Below are 24,440 nucleotides of genomic sequence, written 5' to 3'. Positions count from 1 at the left end.
CCATTTTTCCGCCCCTGACACGTGGTCCGTGGCCATTTTTACACCCCTGACACGTGGTCCGCGGCCATTTTCCGCCCCTGACACATGGTCCACGGCCATTTTTCCACCCTTGACACGTGGTCCGCAGCCATTTTTCCGCCCCTGACACGTGGTCGTAGGGAGGGGGACTCTCCCTCCAAGCAATAGCCACCTCCCTGTCCTCCACGCCAGAACGGATTAACGGTAATTACATTGAACCTTATGGGGAAATTTGCTTCAGGTTGCGAGCAATTCGGGTTGCGACCAGAGTCATGGAACGAATTAAGTTTGTAAACCGAGGTTCCACTATATAACACAGAATATGTATATAATTATAATTCACATTTCTAAAGCCACCCAACTTCTCAACAACTTTGCATGCTGTACAGATTTCAAACCAAAGAAATAGAACAATAGAAGTGGACACAACAACAACAAGAAAAGAGAAGATGGTCATCCCAAAGTTTGAAAAACTATACCCAAGAATTTAAAAATTTTAACTTGCTCTGTTGTTTGACCATTTAACAGCTAGGCATACACTCTAGGTCATTTTGCAAAAATTAGGATTTTCTTTAGTATAATTGCTCTCAAGTGCTTCCTCAGAACAGTAAATGGCTAAGGCACTCAAAGTTCATTTTAATTCATTTGGCATTTGCAATAGGAGTATTGCATCACCTGTACATGGTAAGATTGCATTGTGCATATTGATTAACTTTGTAGATGATGCTCTGAATTACTTATTTTGGTCACAACAGAGTTGATATGTAGAGTGAACCTCAGGGAAGCTAAGATGCATCCCTATCTTTTTCCTTTTTCAGATGGAATTTCTTCAGTGCAAGTGGCCTTGCATACCACAGCAAGCTTTTATTCTAGAGGTCTCATGGAGTTTGGACATTAGCAGAAGTAGCCATCTGTCTATTGCAGCATTTTTTTTAATTTACCCAACAGCTTTGTTCTGGACACAGTGCAGGCCTGAAATCAATAAATGCAATGTATAATGCAGAACCTGGCTCTCCTTCCATAATTAACCTAGCATTTGCATAGAATGACATTGATGCAAACAGAGCAGAAAACAAAATGATTAGGGTTTCTAACATTTTAAATACTGTCTTTATTCATAATCCTATGCTTCCTATACCTATGCTCTGACCTTCAGCTGATGTCATTTCTGTAAAATGTGTTATTATGTCCCCAAATTTTATCCAATTTTGCTTATATTTGCATGAGTGGAAATACAGATAGTTCTTGTTTATCGACTGCCTTGTTTACCAACTGTTGCCAGGTATAACAGTGATGAAAAAGTAACTTTACAATAATTTTATTAAAAGTTTTAGAAACAACAATAAAAGATAATACAAGCTAAAAAAGAAAAAAAGAGTGCAAGAAAGCAAAAAAGTAAAAAGAACTTCCCCTTTAGAAAGCAACTTCCCACCCTCATCACAAGTATAAACAATTTCATAATCTCTTCACCTCCTAAATAACAAGTATAAAACTCTTCATCCCATAACCCATCTCTTAACAATAGACAAATCAAATAAGTAACATCGTCTTCTTATCCAGCAATCAGCAAAACATCCAAACAGAGCTCTAAAATATTAACATTAACATATATAAAATTCAACATTCCACATCTCAACTCTTAGCTGTAAGCAAAACCCCATTTAAAAGGCATAAAATGGTCCCAATATCCTAGTGTAAACAAAACAAAAAAAATCTAAAGTTTAACATGACAAAAGAGTCCATTTCTCCTTTAAAAAAGACAAGTTTCAATACACAACATTTCTCCCATTCCAAATGCCAATGAATCCAAAGAAAACCACCCCAAATAGTAACATATCCCTTTCAAATAAACATTCCATATCTCAACTCTAAACTTTAAACAAATCCACATTTCACAAATATAAAGTAATCCCATTATCCTGATATAAACAAGAGTAGAATTTTACATAACAAAGAAAGATAATTTCTCCTTTAAAAAAAACAAATTCACCAAACTTCCTTACTTTAAGTAAAAAGGCAGTTAGATATAGAGCCCGTTTAACTACTGTAAAATTAGGATACATAGAATAACTATAATGGGAAAAGCTTAAACACCGTATTAAATGTAAGCAAATCCAGTGTGCCACATTTTTCCAATTGAGATATCAATCAATTAAAAAAGAACCACCCAAAATAACAACATATCCCCTTTTAACCCTGGTCAAATAGACTGACCTTGTATTCCTTATACAGAACAATCTTTCTCTGTAATCCATTCAAATGGTTATTGATCTTTGTTACAAATGTCTTCAATATTTTAAGTAGTCTCTTGTGAGTCCAACAAAAAGAAATTGTTCCAATTGCTCTATGGGATTGTCATTTTTATTTCCTTCTTGATTTTTAAAGTTTCATCCAATTTTCTCTTTGTATCTGGTGACAAATTCTTATTCAGAGTCTTGTTCATGTTGTTCTCGAGTGGAATTTGTTGCATATCTTTGTGACATCTTCTGGGAACAGGCTGTTCTCAGGAAGACACAACATAGCTGACATAATTGAATCAAAATCCTGATGCAGTTCCCAATGCAGGTCCTCAAAGATATCTCTGAACACCATTGTAAGTTATTTGTATTATTATATTCCCAATATCAAAAACAATTTCCTACAAACATGCACTTATTCTTTAAAAATAATTTCAAAGTCTTAATATTTAAGCTCCAATATTCCAAGGATTTCTGAGCCCTTAATCTATTTAAAACTTTCTATAGCTAAAACCTTGTCTTGCTTTTTGCTGTTTATTTTAAATTCTCAAAGATTATAAAGGTTCTTACATTTTCTTATCCTAAGGATTGAAGGCACTTACCCAGTTTTAACGATCTTGTCACCTTGAAGGTGTCTAACTTCTCTGAAGCAGTTAATAGGCAGTTTCCAAAAGTGGTTAACAAGGGAAGTGTGCAAACATAGTGTTCTTTGAGGAGGCTCCATTTGTGGCTGGAGCAATTATGACAAATTCCCTCATCCTTGATTTCCTAGTTCCCTTTTCACAGAGCTATCTTTAGTCTGCCATCTTCCCTGGAAGTCCCATGAAAAAGTAACTTTTTGACCAATCCATGCAAAGTAACTTTATGGCCAATCCATGCATTTACGACCTTCCTAGGCTTGCAAAGCAAAGGAAAGCTGAAGTAAGATCATAAGCACAGTTGGGGTTTCACATAATGACTGCTTCACTTAATGACCAAGTTGCCCATCCCGATTGTGGTTGCTAAACGAGGACTATCTGTATGTACATATACAGTCGGGTCCAGAAATATTGGGACACCGACACAATTCTAACATCTTTGGCTCTATACACCACCACAATGGATTTGGAATGAAACAAACACAATGTGCTTTAACTGCAGACTGTCAGCTTTAATTTGAGGGTATGTACATCCAACTCAGGTGAACGGTGTAGGAATTACAACAGTTTGCATATGTGCCTCCCACTTGTCAAGGGACCAAAAGTAATGGGACAGAATAATAATCATAAATCAAACTTTCCCTTTTTAATACTTGGTTGCAAATCCGTTGCAGTCAATCACAGCCTGAAGCCTGGAACGCATAGACATCACCAGACGCTGGGTTTCATCCCTGGTGATGCTCTGCCAGGCCTCTACTGCAACTGTCTTCAGTTCCTGCTTGTTCTTGGGGCATTTTCCCTTCAGTTTTGTCTTCAGCAAGTGAAATGCATGCTCAATGGGATTCAGGTCAGGTGATTGACTTGGCCATTGCATAACATTCCACTTCTGTCCCTTCAAAAACTCTTTGGTTGCTTTTGCAGTATGCTTTGGGTCATTGTCCATCTGTACTGTGAAGCGCCGTCCAATGAGTTCTGCAGCATTTGGCTGAATGTTTGCAGATAATATTGCCCGAAACACTGCAGAATTCATCCTGCTGCTTTTATCAGCAGTCACATCATCAATAAATACAAGAGAACCAGTTCCATTGGCAGCCATACATGCCCACGCCATGACACTACCACCACCATGCTTCACTGATGAGGTGGTATGCTTAGGATCATGAGCAGTTCCTTTCCTTCTCCATACTCTTCTCTTCCTATCACTCTGGTACAAGTTGATCTTGGTCTCATCTGTCCATAGGATGTTGTTCCAGAACTGTGAAGGCTTTTTTAGATGTCGTTTGGCAACCTCTAATCTGGCCTTCCTGTTTTTGAGGCTCACCAATGGTTTACATCTTGTGGTGAACCCTCTGTATTCACTCTGGTGAAGTCTTCTTTTAATTGTTGACTTTGACACACATACACCTACCTCCTGGAGAGTGTTCTTGATCTGGCCAACTGTTGTGAAGGGTGTTTTCTTCACCAGGGAAAGGATTCTTCGGTCATCCAACACAGTTGTTTTCCGTTGTCTCCCGGGTCTTTTGGTGTTGCTGAGCTCACCTGTGCATTCCTTCTTTTTGAGAATGTTCCAAACAGTTGTTTTGGCCACGCCTAATGTTCTTGCTATCTCTCTGATGGATTTGTTTTGTTTCTTCAGCCTAATGATGGCTTGCTTCACTAATAGTGACAGCTCTTTGGCTCTCATCTTGAGAGTTGACAGCAACAGATTCCAAATGCAAATAGCACACTTGAAATGAACTCTGGGCCTTTTATCTGCACATTGTAATTGGGATACTGAGGGAATATCACACACCTGGCCATGGAACAGCTGAGAAGCTAATTGTCCCATTACTTTTGGTCCCTTAACAAGTGGGAGGCACACATGCAAACTGTTGTAATTCCTACACCATTCACCTGAGTTGGATGTACATACCTTCAAATTAAAGCTGACAGTCTGCAGTTAAGGCACATTGTGTTTGTTTCATTCCAAATCCATTGTGGTGGTGTATAGAGCCAAAGATGTTAGAATTGTGTCGATGTCCCAATATTTCTGGACCTGACTGTACATCTTATTGAAATGACCATAACAACATGGAGTTCTTAGTGCTCTATGAGCTTGGTTGTTTGCTTGTAAATGTTTCATTACTCAACTACGTAACATCAGTGGATAATGAAACATCTCCAGGCAAACAACCAAGCTCAGAGAGTACCAGGAACTCCACAGTTCAACCCTGAGCTATAGATATTCTCTTCTATTGTGACCATAACAGTATTTGCTTGTTTATTTACAGCCAGTTATGCAACAATAAATTAATTATAGGCATTTGTTGATTTCCTAGTTCCCAGTCATTCTAAAGGCAGCTTCCTAGCCCCCCAAAATAAGATGTAGGCTCCAAGGTAAATATTTATCACTCTATTTCCTTTTATTTTATTCACATTATAATAGCATATGATATACATATAAGCACTTGGTTTGCTACAGCCATATAACATTAAACTATATTAGTTAATTTCATCAAAGCATCTATTATTTTTATTTATTTATCTATTCATTATTAAATTTGTATGCCACCCATCTCCCCCAATGAGCGATTCTATTGTGATGTGGGATTATATATAGTCCCCAAACACTGTTATTTCCATTTATAGATTCTCTTGTAGATGAAGCTTTTTCATTTTCGTTAGACTGTGTTCAAGTTGTTTGAATAGTATAAATATTTATTTAATTAAACCTGAAATTTAAATGAGCTAGGACATATGTGTTTTAAAATTCCTACCAGATTTCATTCCACTGAGAGTGTAAAAACTACTGAAACCACTTTTCATTAACAAATAACGATATTAACAGAGTGTTGACCTAATGCGTTTTTCTCTTGCTTCTTAATTATTACAATTTAATTTAGAGGAATCTAAATCTGTGCTACCCTTCTTATTCTGATTCATGACATTTTTCATTAACTAAGCTGCATTAGTGAAAAAAGTTTATCTCATACAGAATGTACAAGTTCCTTAAAACAACTCATGCTATAAAATATTCTAAGCCAGATATACTCAACCAAACAGGTGGAATATTTGTGGGGAAATTAGCTTTCTAAAGAAGAGTATCAAGGGTCACAGGTGGTAAATATTTAAGCTAAGTAAGAAATCTTCTAAAAATCTATTAAAATAAAAGCCCACTAAGAAAGTTGTTTACATGGAATAATAGTAATTATTGTGTAATTTTTATCTGTGCATAAGTTACTTTGTCCTCAAAGTAATGAAAGCTGTTGCTTAGAGTACTGGGGAGAGTAGAAGGGAACAAAGTGTGCCTTCTACCTAATTTATTCATCTATTGCTGTTACATTTTCAGTTCTCTTCAAATGGAGAACAAAGCTACAGACATGTAAATATGATCACAAGAACCAGTCAAAGAGAGATAAATATTTGATTGATCCTTCAAAAGATATAGGCTAGAGAAGCATCCAATTTTAGAAGAGTTTTCATTCATTATAGATTAGGCTCTTCAGATCGTTCAAACATTCAGTAAAGCTCTTGTTACTTCACAAGAGTGCCAAATATTAAGGGGTACCAGCATAAAGTATACACAAGGATTTAAATTAAATAGAAACATGACTAGCCCCACAGCCCATCTAGGATTTATTTTTTACCCTTGAACTTATATTTGATGGACCTGATATGCTGGACTAATGATTCCCCTCATCTCCTTACTGTGAAAGGCTGGGGCTATAAAATACTATTTTACCTCTTCTGCTCAATAAAAAAAACAGATCTCTACAGATGAAGTCTTGAGCAGTCCAGTAGCCCTGGGTTCCTTCTAGTTCTTCTTTCTCAGTTGTTCTAACAGCTTCCAGCCTAAATTAAATTAAGTCTGGGGACTGTCATAGCCTCCTTCTCCTCATTCAGGAATATCACCATACATCTTTTATGATAAGCATATGAATAATTAGCGTGACACTCTTGTCAGCTGAAATCGAGGTACTCTGGTTGGCTTGCAAATAATCTCTATCTCTACTGTAAGCGAGGATGAAGTTTGAGATAGAAAGTACCTCTGCTAGGAACAGCAGCATCCACAGGGTAGGAAATAGGGGACAAATAATAAAACTCAGGTGGATGCCTCCGATTAGGAACATTAAGTAGGACAACTGTTGGATTATTATGTGTGCACATTAAAAAGGTATCCAAGGTCAAAGCTTATTATTACTTGGAAGGGAACGACCAGGAAATCCCAGGACAGGAGTCTAGACTGGAAAGTTAGAAAAAAAAATGACTCTGAAGGAAGACAGTGACAAACCTCTTATATCTGGTGGCCAAGAAAACTATATATGGCATGTCCATGGAGTCAACAGGAGTTGGGTTCAGCCCAACAGAATCATTACCTTTTTCTATTTAAAGTAATCTGCAAAAAACATGGCAGAACAGAGTAATGATTGAAGGCATCCCATACTGACACCCGCTGATTTATACCTCTCTTGGCATAGCTCATCAGCATGTGAGCCTGCAGTGCCAAGAGCACTACTTCCACCAGTGCAAGGGTGCTTCCACACAATTATCTCATTTCAGCGAAGTGTATCAGGGACCAGCTTTGCTACTTCAAGGTGTAAGCCATACAACCATGCTTGCTCAGTGTTAATGAAAGAGAATAAATAATGACATTGGTAAAACTAGTCAAAGCTTGAATTATAATAAATGCGAGAGTTGATTAGCAGAATAAAAGGTAGCACACTTTCTTGAGTCTGCCACCTGCTTTAAAAAAATCTTAGTTGATTAATTATATGAGTTTTAATCAATTATTCAGTTGAATTTCCACAGGTGTACATACATATCAAGCAATGCTTTCAAACTAGGATATCAAGTTGTGTCATATACAACCTCTCTTCTTTGACAGAAAATGGAATTCCGGTCAAAATGGTTTTGTCTGCAATTTAGTTATGGCACTTTTGCTTACAATGATACATGTAAAAGCTTCCTTGGAAATTCTGCCATTTCTTTCTCCTTAAAGTTCCACAATCAAGTGGAAAGAAAAAGATTGCATTATGATGGGAAGGAAGTTTGAGAAATCCTTTAGGACAGATTTTGAACTTGGGGATAGATTGCAGGGCATGGTAAGAGGATGGGAATTTCATATTTTACAAGTACAGTCTATTGCACACAGTGGGAAGCAGACACACAAATGTATTTGTATAGTGCATAAATATGTGTGGCATTATCTATAATGATATTAATTAATGTAAATAGCATTCATACAACCAAATAACACAGGGAAAGAAGCCTCTAGCAGGTAATTGGCCATTTATTTTTTAGTTATGAAAAACAGGAAACTTATTTTTCAGTGAAGCACTTTAATACAAGGGTCCCTTAGGAAATGGATTCAGAACTAATCTGCAGTAAAATGGCTGGGCAATCTGGTAATTTTGAAATTAATCTAGATTTGGCTAGTGATTTTATGGGTCAGGAAATACCAAGAGACAGATGTTGGATTTTCATATTGAATGCATTGACTTATCAAGCTGGCTAGAAAGCTATCATTTAAGATACAAGCAACACATTAAATAAGTAGGGTCAGGTGAGCTATTCCTTTACTTCCATATTCTTATAGTGCTAAGGAAACTTATCAAAAAGCTAAATCATTGTATTTATCGAAGTAATTATTCAAAAGATATTCTAAATAAATATATCAAACTGACATCTTCACCACCTCTGGTAAATATTCTTTCTATTTTCGTTTTTAAGACACTGGTTTTGATGTTTTAGCCTAATACATTAATTAGCATGGCCACTGATTGATTGTTCTTTCTCATGTCTAAAACATAGTTACCTTTGGAACTCATGTACCTAATCCTTAAAAGCAAACTCACAATTCAGTTAGATTTAATCAAGGGATTTAATCACCTTTATTTTTCTGTTGTTTAAAAATTCTGTCCATTGCAGGTAAGAGCTAAGGTGCCTTCTTTTTAATGTATTAACGATTTATTGAATTGGCATTTTTACCAGATATATTTAAAGTTGTTGCCAAAGAAAATATTTCATTCATTTAATTCATATCAGTTTCATTCCTGCTGTTTATAAAGAGTTTGGAATGGGTTGCACTATGTCCAGATATAATTTATTGGGGGAGGGGGATCACACAATATGAGATATTTAAAGGGCATGAAACATTAATTAAACATTCATTAAAGCAACTTCTTGCAGATTTACTATCTAATCTTATTCTAAGGACTATTGCCTTTAACTATGACACAGGAAAAAAATAATCATTTATCTGATTACTGAAGCATATAAACAAAAGTGGATGCTTTGGATACCAAAATGGACAAAGGAATTGATAGAATAAGTGTGAAAAATACATTGCAGCCACAATAAACATTAGGAAGTGATGAGCTGAGAGACTTGGCATCCATATTGTCTGTGTGGATGTATGTGGATGAAAAGAGCTTTTGGTTCACATATTATAACCAATGTGAAATATGGTTAGACTTGACCTGAACAACTGAAGATAATTTATCTTAACTTTTATAGGCATTGTGAGAGAAAAGAGGGATTTCTATTGAATCACAAATCTATTTCTGGGACATTTTATTAGGGGAAATGAGAAGGCAAAAGCATGATATATGGCAGATGGCAATCCCAGGGAAGAAGCAAAAAAGGGAAGAGAGCAAAATTATATCAAGATTATAAGGAGAGAAAAATAAAATCACTGAAAATTGGAACACTAGGTAGAAAATATCCAAGTCTAGAAGGCAGCAATTGCTTAAAGTTAGAAAAGCTGTTGAAGAACCTGTTTGGTTCCTTAGCTACGCCATATAAGTACAGTATAAAACTAGCAAGTGGCAAGTGTGAATGCTGCTGTTAATACAAGAAATATAGTCACTATATGAATTGTATCAGGAATTAAATCCAATAAATTTACTGAATTATTTGGGCTTTTTTATAGCAGGGATAATTCACTATATTCAGGCCTGGGTTTTGGACTACTACATTGGTCACCTTAGAAGAATGAGCTACCCTGAAAACTGGTCAGAGGGAATCATCTTTAGATATGATTGAACATTTTTGTTTCAAGCTTTCCAAGCTGAAGATTAAGGATGCTGTTTTGAGATGGTATTTGACTCTGTCTGAAGGGCAGCTGAAGATTGAAAGATTGCTATTTGACCATTTTGCTTTCAGTTTATGGATCTCTTTGAGTGCCTCTTATCTCCCATGCTATTTAACAAATATACCAGACCATTTGGGAGGTGAGGGTATTCCAGATGGTGTCATTATGTAGATAATATCCATCTCTATTCTTTCCAGTTGAGGTAGACCAGTAAGATGAGCCAGAAGTGGATTGGATGTGGGCCACTTTTCTGAAGTTTATTCTAGACAATATAGGAATGCTGTCGGATAGCAGAACTGAAACAGAAAAAAAGTATCCTCTTCTGGATAGGATTTCAGTTTCCTTGAAAACCAAGATGTATAATTTGGGAATATTTCTGGACCTGACCTTGCTTCTAAATGTTCAGATGTATTAGTGCAGTATTGGCTTGCAGTGAGCATTATCCAAAAATGTTGATCTGGCTTCTATTGACTGTAATGCACTGCCTTGAAAAGTATTTCCAAGCTATTCCAAGTACAATATTCAATAAGTAGGCTGGTTTCTTCAATCTCACATCACTTCAGTGTTGTTTAGTAAGCCCTGAATTCTGGCTTGTTTCCGAAGTACAGTTCAAAGTGCTGGTTCTTACTAAATGTTACAGGATGAGAATATTAGAAGGACCATCTGCTTTCATGTGATCCTCTTTGATTACTTATTTCAGCATCAAAAACCTTGTGTCATAGTTCTGTTACTAATTTCTGCTTTACATGTAGCAATTTTGAATGATAAATCTCATCATATGGCAATTACTTGTCATTTAGCTGTATGACACAGAGATCCACTCGGTCAGAACGGTTCACTTTTATATAACACTAAATGTTCTGCAAAGAATTGTTCAACTTTCTTTTCAATTATCTTATAAGGTAGCTTTTTTTTAATTCCCATACTGTACCCATATTATAGATGGAATATAAGGTTGAAATGCAGTAAATCAGGATTGCACAACCTGCAGACCCCTCAAAACCTTAGGTGCATCCTCCAGAGCTTCCCCAAAGTTGCTACCAAATAATATTTCTGGTTCTATGCAATGCTTAAGATTTTAATTTGAAGTGGTTCTTCAGAACAGAAGGGAGCCCAAATGCAGCATCTCTCTGTGATTTATTAAAGCAGCCTTGTCTTTTACAATTTACCTATCTGCTGTGAGGAGGCATCTACTGTAGCCATGCAATTCTACCAATAGACACAACTTCTATAGATGCTGCATTCATGTTCCTATGCATTCCAATTTGCAAAGCATTATACAGCCCTAGCAATTTATAATATAGCAACAGTTGTTAAGTACACAGGGAATGATTATTAAACACACAATTTTAATTATATATATTTAAAATAAACATAGGGATTTTTTTTTCTTTTTTCTTTTCCCTCCAAAATTTTGGAAAGTTGATCTACAACATGCCACTGGGTCCTTTGATTGCAGAAATGTTATCCTGCAATAGATCAAATGAATGCCAGATCCCAGAAGTGAGATCTGGAATTGCTGAACACAAAATACATGTGCAAGGGTACCTGCTAAATGAGTTTGTATGATCCACCCACTCACCTACATGATACTCCTGATTAGACACCCACGTAGGACTGTTTTAAAAACTTGCTGTATGCCATCCTGGAATCGGAGAAAAAAAATAAAAATACTCTAAATAACTAAAGTATAAAAATACTTTAACTAAAAATAATCTTCCATGCGTAATATTCAGATATAAACCACATGCAGTACCTGCATAACTTGACTGTGTAGCTCTGTGTTCCCATTTCCCTGGAATTATAGTACATAAGTGTAGCTTGTAGGGGTTTAGATGAGGACTAAGAATTGCTGGTATAGGTTCTTTGATGGCATATATATTTCTTCTTTGCTGCAGATCTAATGCATTTGAAGTACTGGCACTCGATGGAGTTAGCACTGGGATACTTCAATATTGTTCAGCCCAGGAGAGTGCTGACTGGCTGCGAGCATTATCAACTAACATCAGTGATTTGACACTACAAAATGTATGTTGTTTTCTAGATATGTATATATGTGTATAGTCTAGGTACTGTTGTAAATAGTCTTCAAAATAACCCCTGAAGACTCTTCTAAATTTTCAGATGTGTATTTTTCTGATAATATTCTCTGCATTTTCATACACTTCATTATTTATTTATAATCATACACATTGTTCATACACAGAGCCAAGCTATTGCTGCTGCTGCTGCTGCTGCTACTATTACTACTACTATATATATAATCAGACTTTAACTTTGTATAAACTAGCTGCTTTAATTTTGAAGGGAACAGTCCTCTGAATAGTCAGTCTTTTGAATATGGATCTTAATTTTACACTGGTTTCTCACTGAAACTGAGGTTGTCCCCTCCCTGGCTTCTTAAGAGGCAATTTTCATCAGAAAACTACCATAGAATCCAGTCCACTGGGAACATGTTTTAAATTAGTGCATATGAAGCATGGCTCATAAACACATACAGTCAATCAGTTTAGCAGCACTGTGAAAATGTTACCTAACCCCTCCTTACCAAGAGCGCACAGTCTACCTGTCAGGCCAAAGATGACAAATTTTAGTCCATAACCTAATTTTAGCATGCCAGCCTTACTTCACTCTGAAGACTCTCCCCTAACTTTGCCCACTGAGTAAAATGAAGTAGAATGAGATCAAAAGATTGGATCATTTTTGTCACTGTTCAATTGTTCTTGTTCGTTATGATTGGAAGACAAATTGCACAGAGAAGACAATCTTTTTCTTGAAAGCCAGATCACACTGTGCTGCTCTGTTCATTTATATATAAATGGTTTAAATTGTGAGTGTTTGTTTGAATAGGGTATGTTTAGGAGTGGAATAAATGGTTGGGTGTATATGAAAGATAGATTGCACTGCTTGCTCTGTACAGGTAGAACGCGACCTACGACTATTCATTCAGCGACCATTCAAAGTTATGGTCTGAACAATTAGTGGTTACAACTGGTCCTCGGAGTTCTGGCCATCCCAGCACCCCCACGGTCACATGATTTACAACCTTCCCTGCCAGCTTCCCCAGAAAGTCAGTGGGGAAATCAGCAGGAAGGGTTGCAATTTGCTGAGGTAAGACTCCCTCACCTCTGCAACCTCCCCTCACTTCTGCGGTCACCCCACGCCAGCTACTTGCGCACCCCCATGCATCCTCTCCAACCGTGCTGCACCCCTCACCCCCTCCCCAACCCTCACTGCACCTCTCACACTCCCTCACACACTCCCCAACCCTCACTGTGCCTCTTGCACACCCCCTACAACTTTGCGCACCGTCCCTGACCCATGCTGTGCCTCTTGCACACCCCCTCATACCCTCCCTGATTCACACCACACCTCTCTGCACCCATTCAAACCCTTGTGTACCCTCCCTGACAGTCACCACACCTCCCCTGCACTCCACGCACCCCCTCGCTCCCTTCCCCACCCGGCAACAGCCACTTTCCTGCCTGCCAGCCTGGGACTTGCAACTTCCTGCCAGCTTTCCCACTGACTTTAGTTGTGGGAAGCCAGCAGGAAGTTGCCTCACCTAACGACCATAGGAGTCAGTTAATGACAACAACCAGGACTGCAGGGATTGCCATCGCTAAGCGATGCAGTTGTGCTTTACAACCGCATTACTTAGTGACAGAAATTCTGATCCCATTTCCATCGTAAGTCGAGGACTACCTGTACTCTGTTCTAAACCTCTTTGGATACTGATCCTGTCACTAATGTCATACAATCCTGCAAGAAATCCCTGGAGATATTCTGAACCTTATGGAAAAAGGTTCTCACTTTTGTCCTAGGATTTTTGTCCTGATCACGAATGAAAGAATGAATGAATGAATGAATGAATGAATGAATGAATGAATGAATGAATGAAAATAATCATACCATAACACTTTAGAATTAATGGCTAGAATATGTGTCTGCTTCAAGGCATCCTTGACCTATGTAGCTGTCAGAATTGCAGCTTCTGTTTAACTAAGATTTATTCCTCTACTTGGATGTATTATTTCACATATAAAGTGGCAAACTACTCTTTTTTTGCAAATTTATGTGCTATAAATTTTAAGTGATACTTTCTTCATCTTTCTTGTCACTGTAGCACGTTTTAAAAGAGTATATCATTGCTTTGCAGATATAAACTTTATGTATCAACTTTTGTTTCACAGGATCTGCAATATATACTGACAATTCATCTTGTCACCCCCTCCCCCAAACAGTATGTGCAAATGAACTACAGAGAGAAGCCTTCTGTCTGTCATGAATAGTACCCTGTGATGGGAGAATCTACAGACTGGGAAGGCAGTGCATGTGTGTATTGTTTGAACAAGCTGCCACAGATAATTATGTATTATGGTAGCATAAAATGTGGCCCTGTTAGCTTTTTCTTGAAAAGAGTTGTTAATCAAGGAGAATAAAATTTCCATGAATACAAAACTCAAATGTTCGTTGTATGAACTCTTGTATAGTCCTTCACCATTATGGAGATTATTACCATTGTAGTCCTTCACGATTACAGAGATTATTTTTTCTATTTAAAATGTATTTATTCTGAATCTCTTCCAGTTTTAATTTGTGCATCCTTTTCTTAAATTCCTATAACAAAATATCTACCATCCCGAATGTGGCTATCACAATTCCATACTGATGTTGGATGGAGTAGACCCAGCTAGTTTTACACCAAATAGTTCAAGTGTGTGTGTGTGTTTTAAGTGATTTAATCTATCCAGTTTACTCTGACTTCCTGCTGATTGGTAGAGGCAATTTTTCATTCAAATAATTAGCTACTGTGCTACATCCCATATTTGCTGTTTGTAACATTTGTACTTGGAATGTAAGTATTTACATTAGCAAAGCCGCCCTCCTGCAGACTGCAGATTGCTTGAGTTTTGTTTACAGCATGTCATAAACTGCTTAGTTGAATACTTTGGGAGCAAGGCTCTTTACCCATTGAATAGGATGGGATTAATAAATAATCCCAGACCCTCTTTAAAGAAGGAGCAGCTGGTCTAGCTGTGGGACTGAATAGCTGTATCTTGTAGAATGGCTAGCACAATGGGGTTCCTGGGGGAATATTGTGTGACAATTTTGTAATACTGAATTTAAGAGTGGGAAGGAGGTATATGGTGTATTCCTGGCTGCCTGCCAAACTCTTAGCATAGCTGGAAAAATATTCTCCTTTCTTATTCCAAGCAAAATTTACTTAATTCTTTAGACTGCAATGGAAATAAGGGGATACGTATGTACTAATTATGCATGTGTAGGTAAGACTGAATAAAAAAACATTGATCAAGATTGCATACATGCAGAAAAAGCCTAACATAATAGAGAATATGAAGACATATTTAGTGATGAACTGAAGGAGCAGCAGCTCCTCTCAAAGAATTTGGTCACAACAATAAACCATGAGTACAAAAAAAATATTGCTCTTTTCAGCACAAGCAGCAGCTCAATGTAGTATGGTTTTGTTCTCTCCAAGAAAACTAACAAGGAGCCTATATGTTCAAGAACAGAGTATCCATCATTTTGGACTTTTTGGACTTTGTTCTTCTGGCAGGGGAAAACTTTTTTCCATTGAAAAGTAAGGCCTGTCAGCATAACACTGAAGCTTGCCAGACTATTTTGAAAGAAACAGTTTCTAATTGAAAGTCCATGTCTTCCACAGAAGCAAGCAAGAGTAGGGAATCAAATCTGGCTCAAGGGCTGAACTGTCTACACCCTGAGCTGGGTGACCTCAGGAAACAGAATTAACAAGAATTCCCATTGTTTAAGCTAAAATTGTGCCCACTTTAAGAGCTTCCTAAAAATATCTTTAATGCTGTATTAAAGAGAATTTTGATCTGAGCCAGCGTGCTTTTCAGCTTACCCTTACCACAAAACAGGTGGGAGGGAGGGCAGGCAGGCAGGTAGGCTCTCCATTTTCCATTGGAGGGTATGCTTGGCTCTTACATGACAGTCCAATCAAATTGCATTTATTTTTCATGATCACAGTCTGATCTTGCCTGTGCTTAAACAAGAGCAGATCCCATTAATTTCAGTGCAACTTGCTGCCAAAATATGTGTTTCAGTGCTGCTGTTGTTATTTTTTGTTTTAAAAAAGGGGCTTTTCATCAATTATTTACACATGAGCTTATATCATTCAGTGAGAGGTGTTAGAACAGCATTAGTATGTTTTTAAAAATACATTTGATGCATAGGTTTGTAGTTTTCAAAAAGGTTTCACTTTCAAATGTATTTGGTATTAATTCTTATTCTGATTGTGCCATTGTGAACTGGGAGCCTCTCAAATATTGCTCTGTTGTAACTAGATTGTTCTGACCACCCTCGCATTAAAAAAGTTGAAGCAGCTGGATAAGAAAGATAGAGCAGTGACGAAGGAAAAATACAGAGGTAAAAATCAATAGGTAGGGAAGCCTTTTTAATGAGCCACATCAACCTGAATCCCAGTCCACTTTGAACTAAAAAGTTTTTCTTTGGGATAAATTGCCCAACAGATTAATATGAATGCAGCATTCTGGTTTAGTTCATGATTCATAAAGGAGCCACTGCTCCAAGCTTCTCTACTGTCATTGCTTACCAGTAACTTAACTATTTTTCCTGCTTTGGGAATTCTTTAGGTAGAGGACAGCTGACTAAACTTAATGGTTGGGAACAGCAATATTTATTTTTTAAAACTTCCAGAAGAATTCTAGAAAACCTAAAACCTGCTTTCATCATTTAAATAATCTGTCAACCAACAAGACAAAAGTAGCATTATGCAGCAAGATCTGCTCCTTTTGGGTGTGTGGGTGATGTTACAATACACATATGAAAGGGATAGGGCTTATGTCACAGCCACCTAATGCTGAGTTTGTCATTAGCCCCCACTGTACACCCCCTGCCCCTGCAGTGTTGCCGAGCTAGGTCACTGTTATTATTCCTACTTTATAACATAGAACAGGTGGGTGTTTGAAAGGGGATCAAGGTGATTATGATGATGTGTTTTGAATATTCTATGTTTCTAGGTTATTAAAATGATGAAAGTAGAGAGAAAATGGTTCATTTAAGAATAAGACCAGTTAGTGAATTATCAAAATGTATTGCTTAATTTATTGCTTAGTTTCTCATCCATTACACTGAACATGCAAAATCATCTCAATCTCTCTCTTTCCCTAAACGACAGCGTGCTGAAATGGTTATGGTGCTAGACGAGAAACCATGAGACCATGAGCTGTAGTCCTCCCTTAGGCACGGAAGCTGGCTGGGTGACTCTGGGCTAGTTACTTTCTCTAAGACCTAGACTTGGACTACCTGTATAGTTTTAAATGTTATTTTGAAACATTATGAAACATGAATCTAAGTTTTTAAATTAACATGTTAATCATAGTCATAATATACAATTATAAGACAAAGGCAGCAGCTTTTGGGATTGTGGTCTGTTGGATATATGGGACTTACTTCAGAATATACCTATGTAAGATTATACCACTGTACTTTTTACCATCTTATTCTCTATTTTTTACTTGTTCCTTATTTATCTTGTTTCCCCCCCCCCCCCTTAACTCACATTGTCATTCTGGGCAGCTCCTAAATCTACTACTGCTACTGCTGCTACTACTACTACTACTACTACTACTACTACACAGAATCAAGTTCTGTTTGCCCTTTTATTTTTATATATAGCCTCTGAGAATGTCTTATAGTGTTTCTATTGATACTTTATGGTTAACAACACAGAGAATTGTAAAGTCAGTAAATCTCATGTGCAGTGTAGGTTTTACTTTTATATTATGATATTTTCAGCACAGATTATTCTGAAACCCATGTTAAAACATTCTTATTGTAGAGCAATGTGTTCCAGTACACTCTTTCTAGATTTTATGATTATTTATTTATTTATATTTCAAATTTAAATACCGCCCATCTGACCAAAAAGTGACTCTGGGCAATTATCTTACTGTTTCAGCTTATATGCCACTAAGAGTACCTCTACTGAATTGTTTTCACAAACAAATAATTAAATAATCCTGAAATTTGTTAACCAAAACAAATTGGTACTATATAAGATATGTTAATTAACATTGGTATATAACAACCTCTTTTTTTGTTAGAGTTATATCCTGCTTTTCTTTCAGAACCTGATTTATAAGCATGTACAGTATATAGTAGCCCTAGAGGAACATAGCCAGTGAAAATAAATGTCTTCATTGACATGCGTTTTAGACTAATCAATCTAAGTTTAATTTCCTGGACTACTGTGCAGATCAAAATACAGTTACTCTTTGGATTCCATACTTTTCCAGATGTTAGAATATGGTTCTTGGCTCAAAAGTTGCACATCAAAATGATTGTATTAAAGTTCACTTTCTTGCATTTAAAAATATCAGAAGTATTTAAATACTTAATGAATAGACTTATACTCAAGCATAAATACAATTGAAACTATCCAGATTTAGATAGATCAATTATAAGCTGGTGGTCAAGTTATTATTAAATATAAGAGGCTAGGGGTTAGGGATAATTTTGAATGCTTGCTATTAAGGGCCATAAGAAGTCATAAATGTGCATCTTCTAACTGATCTACCCCTTCATGGATCACTGCCTTGTTGTGGCGAAGGGGCTTGCGTAACTCAGTGAAGCCATGAGCTATACCGTGCAGGGCCACCCAAGACGGACAGGTCATGACAGAGAGTTCTGACAAAATGTGATCCACTGGAGAAGGAAATGGCAACCCACTCCAGTATCCTTGCCAAGAAAACCCCATGGACAATGTTAAAAGGCTAAAAGATATGACGCCGGAAGATGAGCCCCTCAGGTCGGAAGGTGTCCAGTATGCTACTGGGGAAGAGCGGAGGGCAATTCCAAGTAGCTCCAGAAAGAGTGAAGCGGCTGGGCCGAAAGGACGTTCAGCTGTGGATGTATCTGGAAGTGAAAAGAAGGTCCGATGCTGTAAAGAACAATATTGTATGGGTACCTGGAATGTAAGATCTATGAACCAAGGCAAGCTGGTCAAACATGAGATGACAAGATTGAACGTCGACATCTTGGGAATCAGCGAATTGAAATGGACGGTAATGGGTAAATTTAATTCAGGTGACCATTATATCTACTACTGTGGCCAAGAAACCCTTAGAAGAAATGGAGTTGCACTCATAGTCAATAAGAGAGTGGGAAAGGCAGTAATGGGGTACAACCTCAAAAACTACAGAATGATTTCAGTGCGTATCCAAGGCAAACCATTCAACATCACAGTCATCCAAGTCTATGCCCCAACCACTGATGCCGAAGAAGCTGAAGTTGACCAGTTCTATGAAGACCTACAACACCTTCTAGAACTAGCACCAAAAAAAGATGTCCTTTTCATCATAGGGGATTGGAATGCTAAAGTAGGAAGTCAAGGAGTAATCGGAATAACAGGCAAGTTTGGCCTTGGAGTACAAAATGAAGCAGGGCAAAGGCTAATAGAGTTCTGTCAAGAGAACAAGCTAGTCATAGCAAACACTCTTTTCCAACAACACAAGAGACGACTCTACACATGGACATCACCAGATGGTCAATACCGAAACCAGATTGATTGCATACTTTGCAGCCAAAGATGGAGAAGCTCTATACAGATAGCAAAAACAAGACCAGGAGCTGACTGTGGCTCAGATCATGAGCTTCTTACTGCAAAATTTAGGCTTAAATTGAAGAATGTAGGGAAAACCACTGGACCACTCAGATATGACTTAGATCATATTCCTTGTGAGTACACAGTGAAGGTGATGAATAGATTTAGAGGATTAGATTTGGTAGACAGAGTGCCTGAAGAACTATGGACGGAGGTCTGTAACATTGTACAGGAGGCAGCAACTAAAACCATCCCAAGGAAAAAGAAATGCAAGAAAGCAAAATGGCTGTCTGATGAGGCTTTACAAATAGCTGTGGAAAGAAGGAATGCGAAAAGCAAGGGTGAAAGGGAAAGATATAAGCAACTGAATGCAGATTTCCAGAGAATAGCAAGGAGAGATAAGAAGGCCTTCTTAAATGAACAATGCAAAGAAATTGAGGAAAACAATAGAATGGGGAAGACTAAAGATCTCTTCAAGAAAATTGGAGATATCAAAGGAACATTTAGTGCAAAGATGGGCATGATAAAGGACAAAAAAGGCAGGGACCTAACAGAAGCAGAAGAGATTAAGAAGAGGTGGCAAGAATACACAGAAGAACTATACAAGAAAGATCTTAATGTTCCTGATGTCCATGCTGGTGTGGTCACTGACCTTGAGCCAGACATCCTAGAGAGTGAAGTCAAGTGGGCCTTAGGAAGCATTGCTAACAACAAAGCTAGTGGAGAGGACAGTATTCCAGCTGAGTTATTTAAAATACTAAAAGATGATGCTGTTAAAGTGCTGCACTCAATATCCCAGCAAGTTTGGAAAACGCAACAGTGGCCACGGGATTGGAAAAGGTCAGTTTACGTTCCAATTCCAAAGAAGGGCAATGCCAAAGAATGCTCAAACTATCGCACAATTGCACTCATTTCACATGCTAGCGAGGTTATGCTCAAAATCCTACAAGCTAGGCTTCAGCAGTACGTGAACCGAGAACTACCGGATGTACAAGCTGGGTTTCAAAGAGGCAGAGGAACTAGAGATCAAATTGCCAACATTCGCTGGATCATGGAGAAAGCATGAGAGTTCCAGAAAAACATCTACTTCTGCTTCATTGACTATGCAAAAGCCTTTGATTGTGTGGATCACAACAAACTCTGGCAAATTCTTAAAGAGATGGGGGTACCAGACCATCTTACCTGTCTCCTGAGAAATCCGTATGCGGGCCAAGAAGCAACAGTTAGAACCGGTCACGGAACAATCGATTGGTTCAAAATAGGGAAAGGAGTACGACAAGGCTGTATACTGGCACCCTGCTTATTTAACCTATATGCAGAGTACATCATGAGAAATGCCAGGCTGGAAGAATCACAAGCCGGAATTAAGATTGCAGGGAGAATCATCAATAACCTCAGATATACAGACGATACCACCCTAATGGCAGAAAGTGAAGAAGAACTAAAGAGCCTCTTGAGGGTGAAAGAGGAGAGTGCGAAAGCTGGCTTGAAACTCAACATTAAAAAAACTAAGATCATGGCATCTGGACCCATCAATTCCTGGCAAATAGAAGGGGTAGAAATGGAAGCAGTAACAGACTTCATTTATTTGGGCTCCAAGATCACCGCAGACGGAGACTGCAGCCATGAAATTAAAAGACGCTTGCTCCTTGGGAGGAAAGCTATGGCAAACCTAGATAGCATATTAAAAAGCAGAGACATCACCTTGCCGACAAAGATCCGCATAGTCAAAGCTATGGTTTTTCCAGTAGTAATGTATGGCTGTGAGAGCTGGACCATAAAGAAGGCTGAGCGCCGAAGAATTGGTGCCTTTGAACTGTGGTGCTGGAGAAGACTCTTAAGAGTCCCCTGGACTGCTAGGAGGTCAAACCAGTCAATCTTAAAGGAAATCAATCCTGATTGCTCATTGGAAGGATTGATAATGAAGCTCAAGCTCAGATACTTTGGTCACCTAATGTGAAGAGAGGACTCTTTGGAAAAGACCCTGATGCTGGGAAAGATTGAAGGCAAAAGGAGAAGAGGACGGCAGAGGATGAGATGGTTAGATAGCATCACTGAAACAATGAGCATGAAACTGAGCAAACTCAGGGAGGCAGTGAAGGACAGGAAGGCCTGGCGCAATATGGTTCATGGGGTCACAAAGAGTCAGACACGACTTAACAACTGAACAACAACAACAACAACAACAACAACAACAACTGATCTATGGAAAGATCAGTATGAAATAGTGATACATTAAGTGTTTTAGAAATATGGTTACTGCAAGTACTAAATTGTTAAATATTTTTACACATCATTTGCATAAAGGGATATTTTACTGAATAAATACTTTGGCTCCAGTATGTATATGTCCTAGAGAACTGGAAATAGCTAGGTAGGCAGGCAGGCAGACAGATGTGTGTGTGTTACATTTTGCAGATCTCCATTGTGTATTACATGTGATACTGAATAATAAACGGATTGAACAATTCTTGATTTTGGATATAGTAAAAGACAAGTATTGTGTACCACAGAATCATGACCACGTGTCAAATTCATGGGTCTTGTTGAAATTTTTTATAAAGCCATAGACAGGAGCACTGCCAGGTCTCTAGAGGTGTTGAGTGAGATGATTTCTATGGGGCACCCTACACAGGTCAACCTATTTTTAAAATCTTTACTAAGTAGAGGTACTTATCTGCGTGTTTACTACAAGCCTGCCAATCACTACAAAATCTTTGTAGTAATTGGTGGGTTTTATACTGCCTGCTTATTTATTCTGTTTATTTTTCCTTTCGACAGTTGCGTCATATTTTCATTTAAAGAATTTTTGTTTCAGCATGATTGACAGGAGCTCCTCTCAATCCAATGTTGACCTTTGAGGAGACTGTCAACAACGGTGAAGCACTGAAGGGGTCAATTCACTCCCTGGTTGTTTAATTGTCCTCACTGACCAAATTGTTTCAGTTAAAATGGTGCATAACAGTGCTTTGGAGTTGCTTGGAACTTTATTCTGCCATACAGATGCAGCATCCTGATTTTACCCAGATAGCCAGCATGCTGTAGTTATTTAAGTACTGAACTAGGATCTGGGAGACCAAAGTTCAAGTCCACCCTCAATTATGGAAGCTTACTGGGTGATTTTGGACCCACCATTCTCAGCCCAATCTACCTCAGTGTTATTGCTGTGGGGAGAAAAATGGAGGTGGGTGTATTAAATGTGCCTCCTTGAACTCTTGGAGGAAAAGTAGAATATAAATCTAATACATACACTGGCTGTGGCACATTTGAATTCAGGAAGTAGCAAACAGGGTGTGATGAATGTGCCACACCCTGTTGGTGCCTCCTCAATTCAATCTCATGTTTTCCTGGGACCACATGGTTACCACGAGAGCCATGCAATTATGAGTGAAATCATAAATGACCATATAATTAGAGTTATTTTGTATTACTACTTCTTTCTATTCTTTTTTATAGATGAAGATGGCAAACAAATGCTGTTCTGCCTCAGACCAGGTATGATGTTCATTGTATTATTCCCAAATATATGTGATTTCACTTTTCTTTTTCAGTTGTTTTAAAAAGAGAGAGAGAGAAAAGCCAGTAATTATCATAGTAGTAAGTGGTGTTTTGTAGATAGGAAAAGTATATTTTAGCACCTGAGATTAGCCAGCTTACAAAGCAAAATTTCACTAAACAGAAATGGACTTTGAATCTTCTCAGAATTAGAATAAATCATGATGACAAGGAAGCAAGTGAAGGAATAGATATCTAATTTGTTGACTTGCTTTGAAAATATAGGGCTTTTGAAAGTATCTTGCTTGCCTGGGTTTTCTGTTCCTGTTTACTTTATTCCTAATTGGTTGGCAATCCTTCACCTTCATTTATGAAACATATGCCATTTCCATCTGCATGTGAAAGCAGATCACAGAGATTTTGCACTCACTAGACATTAAAAAGTCAGCAAGCAAAGAGTAATAGAAAGGGAGAAAAGCCCATCTTACTTATCCGTACATCCTGTTCTATTTCTTTTTATTCTTTGATTAAAAGGCTCTGTACTCTTCCTTTTAATACGCCCAACACTTTTGTGATAAGATTTACACAATAACTGTATGCAAGGAAGCAGAAGAGAAAAGGTAGTATGTTAGGCTATTTCTGCTCAATCCCTTAGGAACAATGTTATGGTCCCTGAAGTCATATGATAGGTCAGTTCTCTCCTCCAAGGAGAGGGACTATAGCACTCTTATCTACTACAAACACATCCCACCAGGTGCTAGACTGGGGGTGAGCTTACGATCCTGTTGATTCTAGCCCTCTTCCCACTGTCAACCATATTCTACATCCCTGAGAGAGTTTTGACCACTCTGATGGGATACAGGAAGGTAGAATGAATTGTGGTCCATACTCCTGTACTTATAGTTAACACATGAAAGAAGGTTTGTATATTTATTTCATTCTCATAACATAAGGATCTCTGCATTCTCATAGCACAAGCAGGGGTATGTATGAGTTCCTGCACTGGCAATTTACACATGGAAATACCGAAGGCATGATTTAACCCTTTTCTGTTTGGTTTGTATTCAGCCGTACTTCAGTAACAGAGCGCATGTTCTATATGTAGACAACCCCATATTCAACTCCTGGCATCTTCAAGTAAGAATGGGAAAGGCTATGCTGAACCATTAGCAGCCTCTTTTGACCACAGTTAGATAGAACAGCTAGTGAGTGAACAGCTTCCTATTTTCTTCCTATTTGTGTTGGAAATTACACCTGAAATTGTAACATCTTTTTATTATTTAGATTTGCTGCAAAATCCACCCCCTGAATTTGTATCAGAACAGAATCAATCTAAGACAAATGTGGTCACTTTTACAAAAGCAAAA

At 37.9% G+C, this 24,440-nt stretch overlaps 1 protein-coding gene across 1 annotated transcript in view; it reads left to right on the top strand.

Annotated features, from left to right (window-relative positions):
- Nucleotides 1–24,440, top strand: part of SNTG2 (syntrophin gamma 2) — a 170,384-nt gene that overhangs the window by 88,315 nt on the left and 57,629 nt on the right. The window contains exons 10-11 of the mRNA XM_088150145.1: nucleotides 11,864–11,993; nucleotides 23,035–23,073. Coding sequence (XP_088006271.1) covers nucleotides 11,864–11,993; nucleotides 23,035–23,073 — 169 coding nt within the window. The remainder of the gene's footprint in view (nucleotides 1–11,863; nucleotides 11,994–23,034; nucleotides 23,074–24,440) is intronic.

This window comes from Python bivittatus, unplaced genomic scaffold, assembly GCF_059951505.1.
Source record: "Python bivittatus isolate LINGU-HERP-01145 unplaced genomic scaffold, Pbiv_v1 ctg000020_np1212, whole genome shotgun sequence".
Classification (NCBI taxonomy): domain Eukaryota; kingdom Metazoa; phylum Chordata; class Lepidosauria; order Squamata; family Pythonidae; genus Python; species Python bivittatus.
This window is presented reverse-complemented; position numbering and strand designations above follow the sequence as displayed.